Source organism: Panicum hallii, chromosome 2 (assembly GCF_002211085.1).
Source record: "Panicum hallii strain FIL2 chromosome 2, PHallii_v3.1, whole genome shotgun sequence".
Taxonomy (NCBI): Eukaryota; Viridiplantae; Streptophyta; class Magnoliopsida; order Poales; family Poaceae; genus Panicum; species Panicum hallii.
The window spans coordinates 7,126,876-7,144,009 of record NC_038043.1 but is presented as its reverse complement, the minus strand read 5'-3'; the positions used below and the strand labels follow the sequence as shown (position 1 = coordinate 7,144,009).

Here is a 17,134-nt window from a genome sequence, read left to right as displayed (position 1 = left end):
TAGCCCTTGATGGTGAAATGGTTCTTAGCACCCACCTAATGCATGCAGGTGATAGGGTGAACAAGTGATTCTATGTATCATTTTAGAGGGTCTAGCAGGCCAAAAAAACTGCTGGGAAGGTGAAAGTGTTTCACTATTAAGATAAACAAGCTTGATAAGGAGGGTGTAAACTGGTTTATTTATTCGTTGTTCCCAGCGCCACTATACTCATATGCAGTTGGATAACACTATTGGTTATTTAGTTTTGATGTTACTGTGAAGATGCTTTTCTGTAAGTTTCTATTCTCGAAGTGCATTTTTTTTATTACATTACTTAATTTCAAGTTATGGAAATACTTTCACCTTATAAGTTCATTCAACTTTTCAAGTTAGTATTATCACATAACAATATCCTTTCTAGTATATCATCAGGCCACATATTTTACTCTGAATTTTTATTAAGACTCTAAAAATGAGACCAAATCTCGATGTAGCTAAATAAACACATCATGCCTTTCTTACATTGCCATTGGATATATATTTGGCCAAATGGGCCACCCGGCAGGACCCGGACTAGCCCGGCTCGGCCCAGGCCCGATACGGCCTGGCCCTATGTGGCACGATAAGTTAGTCGGGCTGGGCTGGGCCGCCCGACGTGCCGAGGCACGGCACGAGGGCAAGCTCGTCGTGCCGGGTCGGGCCGATGAGCACGACGGCCCGTGTCGGCCTGCTAGCCCGACGGAAGCTGAGCGACGGCCGGCGGCGAGCATGGAGGTCAGGCGGCGAGCCGGCGGTTGTTCAAGCAGCGCGCGAGAGACCGGCGCGGCAGGCGGCAGAGGGGAGAGGCCGCAACAGCGTGCGGCGGAGGGCGCGCGGGAGGCCGGCGCGGTGGCCAGCGAAGGGGAGAGCCTGAGAGGGCACGCAGAAGGCCGGACCACCGAGGCAGTGAGAGGCGGAGGGGAAAGGGCGGCGGGAGGCCGGAGCATAGGCCGGAGCGGCGGCCGGTGGAGGGGAGAGGCCGCAGCAGCGTGCAGCGGAGGGCGCGCGGGAGGCCGGCGCGGCGGCCAGTTAAGGGGAGAGGTCGTGCGGAAGGCTGGACTGCCGGAGCAGTGGGAGGCGGAGGGGAAAGGGCCACGGGAGGCCGAAGCGGCGGCCGGCGGAGGGGAGAGGGTGCACGCCGGGGGAGGGGAGAGGTCACGCAGGAGCTGGAGGGGACAAGGTCGCGTGAGAGCCAGAACAGCGGCCGCAGGTAGGAAGGAAAATGGGGAATTTGAGTTAAGGTTTCTTATTTAAACGGGTCGATTGGGCCAACTCTTTAAACGGGCCATGCCCAGGCTGGCACTACGGGCTGGGGTGGCGGCCCAAGCACGGGCTGGGGTGCCAGACCGGGCTCGTGCCGGGCTTTTTCGGGCCGGGCTTCGTGCCGCCCGTGTGGCCCGGCCCAGATGGCCAACTATAATTTGATACCATGAATCTAATGCACAAGTTGAGACAGAGACAATATGAAAATACAATCAGTTGATGAACCGTGTACTCTCTCTCTCTCTAGTGTCTACCATAGTTTGTTGTTTTACTTAAACTCCAGAGGGGATAACTAAAATTTAAAGCTGCTAAACAAGACCATTGTGCCTTTCTTACAGTCACATTGGTACCATAAACTATAAACTCATGTTAATAAAAATACAGTATTGGAGAAAAATTAAAATGGGTTATCAGTGTTTAGACTTTCACAATGTGATTGGTTATCAAACTTTGACTTTGAGAATGCATATTATTAGGGGCCCTAATAAACATGTCACGTGCACAGCCACTACAACAGAAATGAGCTAGATTACATGGCATAAAAACTAAGCTGGCATTTGACTTAATTGCTCCATAGAAACAATAGGCCGGCCCTTATTTGGATAGAAGGCAATCATTAGCATGGCATTCATACTCACTGCTGGAGAGCTCATCTGCTGTGCCGGCTCAAAAACCTTATTTGTGCGGTTTTCGAGCCAGCACAAGATAGCTGATGCAGATGAAGAGTGGGTATCCGCCCCGAAGTCGATGATGGTACGGATATAGTCGATGGATGACCCTATGCCACCCTAGTTTCCAAGCGGTTGTGCTGCCTCATCTCTAGCCTTGTCGTCCGCCGCAGATTCCACAAGTTCCATCAATCCACCCCAATGTTGGACTTCCTCAGCAACCATACAGGCGATAACTTCCACTTCGTCCCCATCTCCGCCTCCTACCCATCCTTCGCTGACACCACTTCTGCAGTAGTTGGCGCATGCTTGACTCCTGCCGTATCCACGTCCTCCTCCTCGACATGGAGATGATGAAGAGTTCTTCGTATGGGACCCATCACCGATTAGTCGTGGGGTTTCCCATGCCACCATGGGAATTAGTCGCCTCGGCTGCCACTTCTTGCAGGTGGTTGCTCGTCATCTTCGGCATTGACAGCGCTAGGATCGTGTGCCTGTGTCTACTCATCCTGAAGCTGGTGCTTGGACCGAGCTGACTTCTGTACAACACCCTTGTTGCGGCATTAAGCTGGTGCCAGGGGCCCTTTGCAGGGACTTCATTTCATTTTCTGGTTCAGATGAGCACCAGAATCCTCAAGTATGATTTGGCTACCAAGACAATCCGTGCTGTTCGCTTGCCATCTTCATCCTATGATCATATTGTTGTCTCCATGCATGACTACCGAGGATGGTTGTCTTCGATTCGTCAGAGTGGAGGACGGTGGCTACGTGTTTTTTTCTATTTTCTTTTTAGTCTTGGGCAAATATTCCTTCTTCCTTATCTAATGCTTAATTTTATTACTTCTACCTCATATATTTAAATTTCTAGAATATTTTGTATTCAAGGTAGAATATTTTGTTGTCATGAAGATGGAACATTTTTTATTAAAGCCAGCATTTTTTGTCCTTGGTGGTTTGGGAAACGAACAAACGATGATGGCCTCGGTCAGCACCACAAGTTCGTGTTACGAGCCAGCAGTGCTGACTGAGTTTTACTGCAGGTTCTTGATCTGGTGATGATGACCTACCCATCACCCTGACCCCTGGTACAACCACCACCCCCCCCCCCCCCCCCCGCACTCATGGGGTCCTTGCAGTAGTGATTTATGCTAAAATCTTTTCTTATCAAGCTGGAACATTTGTCTAAGATCTATAATTATCTTTTACTTAAGATGGATCATTCTAATCATGAAGCTTAAACCAATCTGTCTCATGATCTATAATATTTGGTGCAGGAACAATTTTTCTCGTGGAATTTTGTTGAGCTGGAAAGTTTTAGAAACGTTAAGTTGAAACCATTGTTTTGTATGAAAATGCTGATACAACTGTTAGAAAATTCGTTGAAAAGAATAAAATCATAAACATGCTAAATATGAATCAAGAATACTAGAAGGAAAAAGGAAATGTGGAAAAGAAAAGAAACCGGGCTCGCTCCTGCAACCATGTACACTGACCCATTACCAGTGTGGTGTGCTGTGTGATTGGGCAAATTGGGCCATATTATTGAGTTGACAATAATGTGTTGGACTATGGCATCACCAACACCCCCACCTGTTCCATGAAGCTCTCACTCCGACGACATGAGCTGCGACACCCATTTATTAAGCGGTTAAGCTGGCAAGCACGCGCGTTTTTCCAGCGATTGACATTGGAGAGTGCTGAATACACACACAATACATAGTGCAGCTTTTTAAAAAACATACAGCAGAGTCTGAAAAAAAATGGCACGTCAACAGGCTCTTTGACAAAAACAATCCAAATGGAAGCATGTGAACATAATCCTGCTATTCGCAAGAAAGTGTTCGTCATTCTTCTGCAAGTAGATAAACTGAATCCTTGGAAGTAAAATACGCACTTGGGGTGACTCCACGCACAGAACGATCCTCAACCGGCAGGTCACTATAAGCCTGTTCCTCCATGGAGCGAATGTGCCGGGCCTCACGCGCTGCCGGAATTACCGGCATCTCCGCATCCGCAGATCGCAGAACATCCATCGCTTGCACGATGGACGGCCGCTGGGTCGAGTCTTGATGCGCACACCAGAGGCCAGCGACGATCACGCGCTCCATTTGCTGCCGATCGAACTCGCCGTTCAGCCTCCGATCTGCTGCATCAAGAGCCAGGCCATGGTCGTACAAGCCATGGACCCAGGCTAGCAGCGATGAAGCTCCGTTCGGCTGCCTCGACGCCGGCGGCTTGCCACAGGCGATCTCCAGGAGGACGACGCCGAAGCTGTAGACGTCCAGTTCGGTGCGAGGCCAGCGGTTGTTGACGAACTCCGGGTCGATGTATCCGGGTGTCCCTGCGACTACCTGTGTTGTTTGCGGCTCTCCCCCGTGCTCGACGAGCCTTGCTAGCCCGAAGTCACCGAGCTTCGCGTTGTGTGACGCATCAAGCATTACATTTGCAGGCTTGATGTCTCCGTGCACAATGCAGTTCTCGCAGTCACGGTGGAGGTAGAGCAAACCAGAGCCCAGATCAAGTACAATCTTGAACCTATACCACGGCCAAATTTTACATGCGTAGCGATACTGTCAGCTAAATTAAATAGATGAAGAGCATCTCCAGATATTAGGCAGTTTGTGCAAAAATATATTAGGAAGTTTGTGCAAAAATAATGCTCCAGTACGTGAACCAGCTTTACCTTTTCCTTATTAGGATAAACCAATAATCCACCCTAACTCTTTCGAAATAGAACTTGTCCGGTTAATCCCCTCCATGCGGGGATTGATGAGATTAGAGGGAATTTTTTTATGGGAACGGGAGGGGCGCGCCCCTACTCATTATAAATATATTAGAAAAAGGTAAAAGAAGCAAACATAGTTTTACAGGTCCAATAAAAAAGAAAGTTACAATACAAAAGAACGAAAACAAGACTAAATGCAAATGTCTAGAATCCGGGACAACTCCATCCTCGAGGATGTCGTGTAGCCAACCAAGCTTACATTTCTTCAATTCTGTTTTGTTTGACTTTCAGTGAGATAAACTTGTACTTCTTGCACAACTTCGACTTGCAAACCTGAACTGTTGGGTGGAGGTCATTGAAAATCCAATCATTATGGGTTGTCCAAATGCACCAAGACATTAAGATGATAATTTCCAAGCCAAAAGGGACTCCCAAAGTTCTTTTGATTCTGCTAAGCATCTGAGTCAAAGATCTAGTAGTGATGTAGTGAACCCCTATGGAAACCCAACAAGCTTGTGTGAAATTGCATCTAAGTATTAGTTGTGTTGATGTCTCTCTTCTTTGTAAGATGCAGAGATCGCAAGTGACCGATTCCAAAGTCATCTCTCATCTCTGTAGCAAATCTTTTGTGTTGATTCTGTCCTGTAGGAGTAGCCAGAAAAAGACTTTATGCTTTAATCGGCATTTCTCTTTTCACAGCCATTTGAAAATGGGATGAATCCTATTATGACCAATAAGTGCCTGGTAAGCCTTAGTAGTTGAAAAGATAGAATTTCCCCAAATATAGGTCTAGATTTCTGGCTCATCCTTTGGTTGCCAATCATTTAGCCTCATAGAAAGCCGGTGAAACTGCTGGAATGCCTCTATTGAGAGTGGTAAGAGGAAGAGATTAGAGGGGCTGGTAAAGAATTTGCTGATCTAAGTAAAATGGATGGGTCGTTGGCTGATAAAAAGAGCTCTGGAAACTGCCATTTTGGTACCACACCATTCCAAAGGTCCTCCAGAGGAGAATGTATGTCCCATCCTAGGCAGTCACACTTGCTATCCCTTTGAATTTATCCAAAAGCTTTACAATATCCCTCCACCAGAAAGATCCCTTCTTCTGTTGGCCAGGCATCTTTCCATTTGAATAATAGTTCTCCCACACCAACTTGACCCAAGGGATGTTATAGAATTTGTGAAGGAATTGAGGAGAAGAGCCTCATTATGTTTTGAAAGGTTTATGACACCAAGACCACCTTCATTCTTGGGCAAGCACACCATATGGTCCACGTAGCTTTTGGTGGTTATGTTTAACATTCAAGTCCGAGCCCCTGCATAAACCGTGCTTCCTATATTCATCCAGCTGCTTGATGACCCCTTTTGGAAGCTTGAGGGTGCAACACTGAAAATGGCAGTTGAGGATAGAACTGAATTGACCATTTCTAGTTTACCTCCTAGTGAGAGAAAAAGTTGAGGTGCACACCAGCCTTGTTTCAATTCTCTAAATTAAAGGTAGGACATCCTCTATCTTTAGTTTAGTTGTGGCTAGAGGCAAACCAAGATAAGTGAAGGGAAGGCTACCTTTCTGACAACCACAGAGGGTTGTAAGCACATCAAGTCTTTCATCAGTGACGTTGAGTGGAACCATCGTAGACTTGTTGTAGTTTACCTTCAGGCTAGTAGAGCTTGCAAAGGATTTCAGGATTTCTTTTAGAACTAGTAGTTGGTTAGGGCAAGCTTCCATGATGAGAAGAGTATCATCTGCATACTGGACTATTGGAAAATCCTCTCCAACTTTTTCTGCAAATGGCAGCTTAAGTCTTACCTCATTCTTTCCTTTGTTTACAGAAGAGTGGAGTAATAAGTCAGCAGCTAGAACAAAGAGGAGAGGTGAAAGTGGGTCACCTTGTCTGACTCCTCTTCTACAGTGGAAAACTTTTCTAGGAACTCTATTAGGAAGCACTGCATATGTTCCTGAACCCAACCAATTAATCGACTTGGTTCCAAAGCCCTTGTGCTGCAAAATTTCCAAGATAGCCTGATGTTCGATTCTGTCAAAGGCTTTCTCAAAATCCAACTTTATAATAACCATTTCCTTCTTAGTTCTCTTGCAGAGGGAGATGTACTAAAAAGCCCAAGCCAGATAGTCATGGATTATTCTGCTTTCGATGAAACCATTTTGATTTGAGTGAATCAAGGAAAGGATAACCGGTTGTAGCCTCTGAGATAGCGATTTGGTGATGAATTTTACAGAGGAATTTAACAAGGAGATTGGTCTGTAGACACCAACACCTAGAGGGGAATCAATTTTTGGGACCAGAATAATGTAGGAGACATTAATACTTCTTAGGCAGATATTCCACTCAAAGAAAGCCTCACAAAAATCATAGAAAACTTGTGAGATAATGGGCAATATTTCTTCATAAATTCACCATTTAAATACATTAAGGCCTGGAGATTTGTTGATTGGTAAATCAGCAATGATTTTATCAATCTCCTCTTTTGTGAAAGGAGTTTCTAACCACTCCAAAGTCCAAACCTTCCAAAGGAGCAAGAAGAGAAGAAAGGTTCAAGTACACATGAAAGAACTCAGATGTTCCCATTCTGTTCTTAAAGGATGTCCAGAGCAGGTTTGCTTTATCTTCATGTGTAGAGAGTTTCTGACCATTTTCTGCTCGTAGGGTGGTGATTGTATTTCTCCTATGTTTTATGGAGGCATTAGTATGAAAGAATTTTGTGCATTCATCACCAAACTTCAACCATTTGATTGCGCCTCTCTATTTTCGATAGATTCTTTGCTAGGCATGAAGTCCCTGGAGCTGTTCAAGGATAAGAGATATTAAATTCCATTCCTGTAGAGAGAGGTCCCTGGCTTCCTCTAGTTTGTCCAAAAAGAGAATGGCCTCTTTACAATCAGCAATAGTTTTTACCAGGCTTGGGAGAACCTTCTTCCAAGCCTTCAACACTCTTCTCAGGTTTTTGAATTTAGCCCCCAAGGCTTTTGCTTTGTCAGAGTGCTTAGTGGGAATGCTCCAACCATGTTGCAGGACATCGGGGAATTGCTCATACTATAGCCAGTAATTTTCAAATCTGAAGACATGGGATCTTGTTATAGCAGTAATTTTAAAGTGAAAAACCAATCAACTTTTCCAGAAGAGGATTTTGTTGTTTATTGGTCCAGGTGTACTTACAACCTTTTAGGGGGATTTCCACTAATCTTAATCTTCTAATTGCTCCATTGAAGGCAAGAATTTCATTCACATTTTCTCCGGACTTGTTTATGTTGCTAGGGCTTTGAGCAGATTGAAGTCACCAACTATGAGCCAATGCACATCATCAGGCGCTATATTTCTAAACCACTCTAAGAAAATGAAGTTTCTTTCGTAGACACAGGGTGCGTAGATGTTTATTAGCACCCACTTAACTCCTAAGAGATTACAAAGAAATTTAACACTTTGTGCGAATTCATTCTGAAAGATTTCCTGGAATGAGAATCAATTAATATCACAGATAATTATACTTTCCCCTAATTTACATCACAATTGGATTCTTAAAAAAATTTGAGTCAAAGGCTACCTTTTGTTTCCTAGAGACAAATTATATCACAATTGGATTCCAAAATTTTGCCTTTGATGGTATCCTATTTTTTTCTTGAGAGCTAATGCCCCTAATATTTTAGCTTAGAACATTCCAAAGTCTTTTTGATGTAGGATTCATGATGCACACAAATTAAAAGGAGCAGCCAGACCACATGAACAATCATGCAATAAAGGAAGCCAGAACATAACCAGAATAAGACTATCTGAAATGTCCAGAAATAACCATAACAAGCAGATACAACTAAAATAGGAGTCCAGACACCACCATGACTAATGGTTTGTAACCAACAGCTCACAGGCACACGCACATAAAACAAAAGAATTAAAAGCACTGGTCGAAGGAGGGCAAAAAAAACCAGTCAGCAGCTTCCCATCTTGAGGGGTCAGTTCTTCTTCTTCTTAGAATATTCATCAGAAGGAATTTCTTTATTATCTTCATCAGAGTCAAACTTTTTCTTTTCCTTCCCTCCAACAGAACTTTTCTTTGATACAGAAGTCTTCTTGATCACATTGGTACATCCTACTATTTTAACTTTGACATTCTTGGCTAGTAGAGAAGATTCAGAAATAGTTCCAGGAGCCACCTTGCATACATATTCTCCTATAGCTTTTATCAATTTCATTGAGAGGCCAGAGGGTGTGGCTGAGCAAGCCAGGCAGGCTTTGGAGTTACAGGTGGAACTCTTGTAGCCACCATTTCTTGTCTTGATTCTAGGACTCCTTCTGACCTCAGTCTCCACCAGTGGGGTTCTTGTGCTACAAGTAGAGGTGTTTGTTGTAGGGGAGCCATCCATGCACTCATCAGTGATCTCAATAAATTGAGTAGAGGAGTTTTCCAAGTTCTGTCAAATTACTTCTGCGTTATCAGGGCACCAGGAGGGAAGAGCAAAGGTCATTGCAGAAGAACTATCAGAACACCTTAGCAGAGCCTTCTAAGTGGTGGAACTGAGAAACTTTCTAGCCTAATCAAAGCTGTTAAGGGAGAGGAGCATAACTAGGAAGAAAGAGGCCCAATCTTTTGGAATTTGAACAGTTAACTCACGGCAGCCCACAGGGGAGAAGAATTTGGCCCACAGCCTTTACAGATCAAGACTACAGTTGCTGCAAGGGGAACCAGTTTTATTCAAAAACTTCAGGAAGCCTGGGTCACCCTGTTGGTGGTCCAAACAAAACACCCTTGCCATGTTAATATTCAGGTTGAGGTTAAAGATATTTCTAGAAAGATCCACATTCTTAGCGACCAGTGGAAGTGGCTCCTCATCAACAAGTTGAACAGGATTTTCATTCATTAGAAAGTTCTCTGGTGGATCAGCCAAACCTAAAAGGTCAACATTTGGTGCGCCAAGACCCATGACTACCACAGGGTCCAAGTTCTCCTGCTGTCCAACCTCATCCTCCCCTTGCTGCACAACCACAACCTCAACAGGCTGTTCATTCAGGTTAGGAATCATAATCAGCTCAGGGTTGGCTTTCATAGAATTTGTTGAAGAGTGTTCATCAAGAACCCATTGATCAATTGAGAAACTAAATTGATACTCTCCTTCTTCTTCTGCAAGGTTAGCCAATGGCTGAGGCACAGAGCCAATTACTCCCTCATCTGCATATTAGTTCTGGTAAGAGCTGGTACCTCCAAGTCCTCCTCCATGTTCTGCTGCTGATCAATGGGGATCTCGAGCTAAGGTACAGGTTGCTGCTCCAAGAACTAGGGTAGGGGCCAGAAAAGAGGTTGTTCAGGCCCAAGCCAATCCCTGAGAAGATAAATTTATCTCCTAAACCATCTGGTGGGAAGTCCTCATCCTAGGGAAGTCCACCCATCAACTTCTACTATAAAATTTCACACTGCACTATGAAAGAGATGCTCTAGAAATAATCACCTTCAGAGATTATAATATTATGTGGGATATCAATGAGATCAGTGATATGGGCTTTAATTATTGTTCTAGCCCGGATATTATCCCCCTACCAGAACATCAGTCTGCCGAAAGACTTGATTGTGTCCCCAATCTCCTCAGGGGAATGGTAATCAATGAAATAACGAATCATCATCAGCCAACATTCCCTATTGAAATTAACCCTTCTAACATTGACACCCCGGTTGTGATTAACAAACTCAAAGCTTAACCCCTAATGTGGGCTATGCAGACCAGATCATCCCAATCAGAAACATGTGCAAACTGAACAAAAGCATGTCCCCTACCAAATGGGCATCTTTGAACATCTCTGACTTGGAGCCCATAGCAATCCACTAAAAGATCAAGGATTGCCTTTCTAACAGTCAAGAAGGGGATATTTGCATTTGGGGGAGGAGATACCGTGATGATGGCGAGGTCCTTATTTCTTGGAACTGCCCCGGGGGTCACCATGCGAGTGAACGGAGCCCTTCCTTGGACAATGACCCACGTGAACCCCGGGAGCAGCATCGGGGTAGGATTGATGTTGAGGAATGCTATTTCTTGCTCGAACGAAGTACCAGCAATGGCGATCACCTATGTCAGCAAGGTCATGGAAGCTGGAGAAAATGGGAGGTCCACCAGAGTTGTCCCCACCTGTATCGACTTTTGCTGCCTAAACCAAGTAATCCGTGGGTTTTCACTCTAGTCCGATGCAACGACGCTTGGTGCGAAGGAGATGTGAGTAGAGTCAACTTTCCCTAGATAGCTTCGAGAACTGTGTAGGTGACAGTCTTTCATTACATGTCCCCAAAGATTACAGCCCCAACATTTGATCTTGTTTTTGCAGGAAACCCTGGGGTGGTTGGGAGATAAACACCTTTTACAGAAGAAATGACTGGGTGTAGCATTGGTGTGTCGAGCGCCCTTTGGGCCTCGTGGGCTAGAGCTCTTATGAACTTGCTCCCCGGTCAAATAAAAATTCAAATTTAGAAAACTTGCTCGAGGGGCCTTTGGTCGCGATCAAACACTGAACTTCTGGGGTAAGAAATCCTTTGAAAAAATGATCCTTTAGCAGTTGTTGATCGTTATCTAACAGCAGGTAAAATAGTCCTCTGATCAAAAGGAAGCCTTGAGAAGACTAATCCTAGCCAAGCTTGATGAGGAGAACCCCTGCTTAGGATTATTAACCAAAAACTGAGAAGAACCAATTGGAATGGCATTAGCCCCAATGAGACAAGCAGCATTAGAATTCCTGACCACATTAGCAAAGCTTAGTCTGACAGAGGAAGAACTCTTCTTCTTACAAATTTCCACGCAGTCATAGGAAGGGCCAGAGTCACACTTTGGGAAAGAGATTGCTTCTTGAAAACCCCGATCTTGCAGATGAAGAAGGAAACTTTAAAAGAACTAGCAGCAATAACACCAAGCTTGAGAACCAAGAAACCCACTTATTTGCAAGAGATCGCAAAAAAATCTGATCCTCCAAGCAAGCAGCGGAGAAGGAGAGGGATCACCTTCAAGGGTGGATTGAAAATAAATATTCACATTGTCTTCAGCCAATCTGAACTTCTTCATGCTGAAAGCGGCCAGCAGCAGAAACCAATTGCTAAAAAGAGACCCTCATATCCAACCAAGCAGCCAAGAGAGCTTTTTATTTTCCGACCGAAAAGTTTCCCATCGAGTCTAGAGAAGACAGCTCCATGAGGATCAGAGCGAGGTGAATGATTACTAGGCATCATGGCACCAGAGCACCGACGACGGAGGGAAGGGGCCGAGACGAAGGCGAGGAATAGGCTTGGATGAGAGCGGGAATGGGAGGCCATCGTCGGTGCCCAACAAGTGTCCTCTCGGATTGAGGGAATTGAGAGGGATTTTATTGAGGACTCCCTCCCAAGCAACCCCCTCTAATCCCCTTCAATTCCCTTCCAACTAAATAAGACCTAAAGGGAGAGTAAACTCTCCTAATACGGTAGTTAAATTAGGATAATATTATTGGTGAACTGCAAATGCAACTCCAATAACCATGAAATAAATATTGGGACATCTCCATGAAAATATGAAAAAAAAATTATTGGAGAATTGCTGGAGATGCTCAAATAGATGATGTTTATAGTGTTCAGTGAGATAATTAAGCTGCGAGATTTGAGAGGTTAGGAAAGGTACCTTTGTTGCCAAGTTAAAAGTTTCTCTGGATCGTAGAGATGCTTGTCAAGGCTGCCTTGAGCCATAAGTTCATAAACAAGCAGGAGCCGTTTCTTGCTGTCGCACCAGCCCACAAGCTTGACAATGTTTCTGTGCCTCAGCTGGGCCATGACCTTCACCTCTGCCTTGAACTCCCTCAACCCTTGCTCAGATTGTTCTTGAGAAGATTGCTTTTTAGACAACACCTTGATGGCCACATGAAGGTCCTGGTCCCTCAAGTAGCCTTTGTAGACATGGCCAAACCCTCCTCGCCCGAGCTTCTTCTCATCTGCAAAATTGCTCGTTGCAGCCGCCAGCTCGTGGAGTTGGAATCTCCTAGGCCCAGTTATTCCTCCCAAGAGTTCCAGATCGTTTTGTTGCACTCTCTTGCGACGGTTGCACCACAGCAGGAGCCATATAGCAATACCAAGTACAACCATGATAACTGAAACTATGGCAATCCAGGGTCCTACTGTAGTTAATATGTTTGACTTGTGTGCTTGAAGATGGGGCCTGACTGTTCCGTTTTGTATCTGAGTAGTCTCTTCCTGATATTTGCTAGCCTTACCATCAGTGTTACCATGGAGCGTAGAAACCAACAACCTACGACGCGACCAACCAAATTTTTTAAGCATTATGTTGCCATCCCCCCTTCTCTTGCCCGAACCCTGATTAAATGGCCGGTCAAAAGCAGCAATGAGAAGAATGCAGAGCACCAATCCGAGAAGGCTAATGCTCCCTAACTTTATGTTCAAGTTGCTAAGTCGAGAAGATAAACTCTGAATGTTGCTAGCACTAGATAGTAATTCCTTAACGTTTGTGATGAACTTGGTGGACCTCTCTGTGTCGTTCAGCTTGTCCTGCTGCTCCACACTCATGAGTCCATGTTTTGCCTGGATAACATCTGCCCCTTTGACTATGTATCCAATAAGTAAAGAAACCACAAGACTTCCACACGATGATACTATTGCCAGCCATGGCCAAGGAGGCCTTTGCAGGAACCTGCAATGCATCTGATACTGCCTTGATGGATCACCGAAGTCCAGGGAGCAGGTATGGCACAAGCCACTAGTGTCTGCTGTTTCATTCGTACCGTACATACTAATAGGGCTATCATCGGAAGTATCGTATAAGTTCAGCATGATGGACTGTTTGCCTGCAAGCTGGTGAAGCAAGCTATCAACATGTGTTTCAATGTCAAATATACCGCCCAAGTAGCCTATAGCAGACTGTACGCGATCCTGCGCCGTCGCATTTGAGCGAAGCTTAGAACTGTACACTGCATACGTCAAGATCACCCCGGTGTGATTATTGTGCATCTTGAAAGGAGCAGATAGAGCAACCTTGCCTGATTCTCTAGCTCGCAGCACATTTTCGCGGTCCTCGTTCCCCGAGAGCATGTCGACGGAGACGACGTGCTTGTAGGCGTCCTGCGTGAAGATGATGGGGGCGTACTCCTCCTCCTCTGGAGACCGTTCGTAGGAGGAGTTCATCGTCTTGGTGGAGGATCGCACCATCTTAATGCTCCACGCCTGCTGCTGCTCGAACAGCTCCCGCTCGGCGTGCATCACCCGCGGGGCGTACGCCAGCCCGCTCGTCAGCGGCCGCCGCTCGAACGCCGTGCGCTCCGCGTACCTCGCGAAGCTCACCTGGTCTATGGCGGACGGGATCTTGGAGTCGTGGAAGGTGGAGACAACGATGGTCAGCGCCTGGAGTTTGTTCATGCTGGTCTTGACCTGATCCTGGAGCAACCGCGCGCGCTCCTCGCACATGTTGGCGAGCACCTCGCGGCGCATCTCGACAATCTGGGACCTCATGGAGGAGACGATCCAGAAGGAGAAGACCGACCAGCCCAACACCCAGCAGAGCACGAGCGCCATCCAGTGGCAGCGCTTCCAAACATTGCGCGAGTTGAGGTGGTGGCTGTTGTGCAGGTGGCTCTGCAGCGTCCTCGCCGGCAGCTGCAGCCGCCGCATCCTGTCCAGCCACGCTGCCGCCCTGCCCTTCTCCGCCAACACCGCCCCGGTCATCTCCTCAGGGCTCCCACCAGCAGACCAACAGCGCCCTTGCCCCGCCGATGCCTTGGCTCGGCTCCGGCGGCCGTGGGGCGCGCTCTGCATCCACGACATGATCGAGGGCGTCGTGTGCGCGATCGACGAAACGGTTGGGAGACAACAGCGGCAAACAAAGCAGCAGGAAGCTAGTGAGCAGATCAATGGACACGCCGCTGAGTTGTATCGGCGACAGTCCGGCGCGGCGCCGCCCCCACCCAAGAAGTCTTCGCCTCTCCAACCAGTCAGCACAAGGCCTCCGCCCTATATTCTTCTATTGCAAAAGTTGATTGAAGTTGAAAGCTCACCAAACCGCCCATACGTCTGAACTCCAACGTCACGCGGCTCACAAACGACAGTGGAAACAAACTACACAACCAGCACAACACATATCCACAGTGTTTTATTCTACATTTATAGACTACTTTTTTTACACGATTATGTATAATTTCGTTCCCATTAGACATATGTGTTGTTACAGGCGAAACCATATAAATATGTGTTATTAGTTGCCTTTGCTATTGCAACAGAAGGTTATGGTTTTGTGCTTGTGAATTGTGATCAGCGCAACTGAAAGTCTAAAACTCAACAGATTATCCACAAAGAGCATGTCACCAATTTTCCTTTTTTCACAAATTAAACCGTCCAATTATAACATAGAGCAATGTTCTATCCATGAAAGGAGTACTAAAAAATGGTCTTCAATAAATGTCATTTTGATATGCCCGGATCTCACATTAGAGTGACATGATTTTGTTTTTTTTCCTATAGAGGACAGGAATATCATAAGCAACTGATAATATATTTATATGATCTTCACTCATGCATTGAACTGGCACTTTTACTAGTAAAAATATTATGAGAAGCATAATAAAATATAGCAACGATCGCATGAGGGCCGGGTAAAAATCGCCAAAAACAGAAAGAAACATGAAAGATACCACCCTCTAGAGGTTGTAAGGGCTTCAATGTAAATAAAACTAAGTTTTAATAGCCAACAGGAAAAGTTCTTTTGAAACAAACTGCAGATTGATTAACATAAAGTTTGGGGGCATTTTCAAAAAAATTTGCCCGCATGGATCTTGACTGGGCAGGGTTTTTTTTTCCTTTGTGGACACGAGACCACAGCTTTTTTGAGTTTTCTTGCAGTTTTTTCTAGAAGGTTTTCTTGCAGGTTTCATATGGAGCACCAGTTTGGGGTGTTTTATTACGGTTTTGGTCCGATTTTGATAGGATTTTGATAACCGCAGCGGATTTGGAGGCGACAGATGAAAAACAGATAGAAATATTGCTTGCTTTAGAAATAGGAGAAATTATGTATAATCACGTCCCTATTTTTTTTTAGAGTTCCCACTTCTGGGTGGCACACGGTCACACCTAGATAGTCCTAAGGTTTCTGGTCTCCATATACTAGGCTTAACGGGCATGTGTAGGGGAGCGATTATATGTGAATTAAGGGGATAAAATATCCTTTTTGTCACCTGAATCGTGTAGCATTACAAGTTATATATGGTATTATATATGTACATGAAGAACAGCAAAACAAAAGAGAACGGAAGAAAACGAGAAGAGAAGAGAGAGAAAGAAAGAGGAAAAGAGATGCACGATACAATGTGCTCGTAACAAATTGTTACGAGATGTCACTTTCATGACACGTATAGTGAAGCAATCATTCATGACTCATCTGGACGGTGGCAATAATTTTCCTTTTATTTTCAGCTTTTCTTGTCTAGCTGCACCATTTGAGGACAACTGCATACGTCGTGCAGTGCTGCTGTCAGGGCATGCATGCCTCAGCACCCGACGTGTCAGAACGGGCCAACTGTAAAAATATTAATTGATCGGGGCAACTACGCCCCCTCCTCTGACGATAACGCTACGGCCCAGACGTTCGACGTCCGTTCGGATTTGTTACGTTTGTTGATACAAACGGAGTGCTTTAATTGGCCAAGCGATAGTCTGGATTTGTACGAAAATAACCTAGTACAAAAAATAGTTCCTGCTGACGGCAGGGTTTCAACTTCTATATGCCTCGCAGCGAAGTTTCGATGCACCTTCGTTTTCCAACTGGACGTGCCCCGGCGCCCCGAGAAGTTTCCTGTCCGTTTCTTGCTAATATTGCAGGTAAACTAGGTACCATTATTGCTCAAAAGCTAATTAAAAGCGCCGACGCTGTTCGGTCATGGAGTCAAGGTGCAAAAGAGTCACATTGGAGCATGAGGACAAACAGGCACTAGATTAGTAGTCTCTTCGTTCTAAATTGTAGGTTGTTTTGGCAAATCTAGATACATTTAATTTGGAACAGAGGGAGTATGTTCGATGATGTCGATGGACCTAGCATCACAGGTGGTGGGATCATGGATGGAAATGGCAAGATTTGGTGGCAAAATTCATGCAAAACTAACTCAACACTTTTAAGGTGGTGTTTGAATTCAAGAGCACTTATTTACATACCAAATAGTAGGACTAAATATAAGCTAGTAGCTTATCTAATTCACAGATAAAGGCAAATTGATCGTCAGAGCCTATTAAACCCTTTGTTAGCTCTCATTAGCTCATATTAGCCCCATTAGCATACTTAGGGCTAAACTTTAGCACCCCTATTTTAACACATCCAAACACCCCCTAAGTGCCGGTTTTTTTGGCAAAATTAAATGTTCCTTTTTAACTAACTAATGAGCTACAGATATCAATCCCTTTTTTTATTTTTGTTTTCCTTTTCCTTCCAGCCATGCAAACAAGCTGCAACGGCTCC

General features: G+C 45.2%; 1 protein-coding gene across 1 annotated transcript; it reads right to left on the bottom strand.

The window, feature by feature from the left end:
• Positions 1 to 3,603: 3,603 nt before the first annotated feature.
• LOC112879781 (probable kinase CHARK) lies at positions 3,604 to 14,748 on the bottom strand. Its single transcript, XM_025944182.1, has 2 exons — positions 12,311 to 14,748; positions 3,604 to 4,484 (listed from the first exon to the last, which is right to left on the bottom strand). The coding sequence occupies exons 1-2, from the start codon at positions 14,455 to 14,457 to the stop codon at positions 3,794 to 3,796; spliced, it is 2,838 nt and encodes a 945-aa protein (XP_025799967.1). The 5' UTR covers positions 14,458 to 14,748; the 3' UTR covers positions 3,604 to 3,793.
• Between the last annotated feature and the right edge of the window lie 2,386 nt (positions 14,749 to 17,134).

What these genes read in the sequence shown, in the direction of transcription:
- LOC112879781 (XM_025944182.1), bottom strand. Translation starts at nt 14,457, where the DNA reads ATGTCGTGGATGCAGAGCGCGCCCCACGGCCGCCGGAGCCGAGCCAAG. An exon ending in CTTTTAACTTGGCAACAAAG is followed by an intron (nt 4,485 to 12,310) that starts GTACCTTTCCTA and finishes GCCGTGGTATAG; the next exon opens with GTTCAAGATTGTACTTGATC.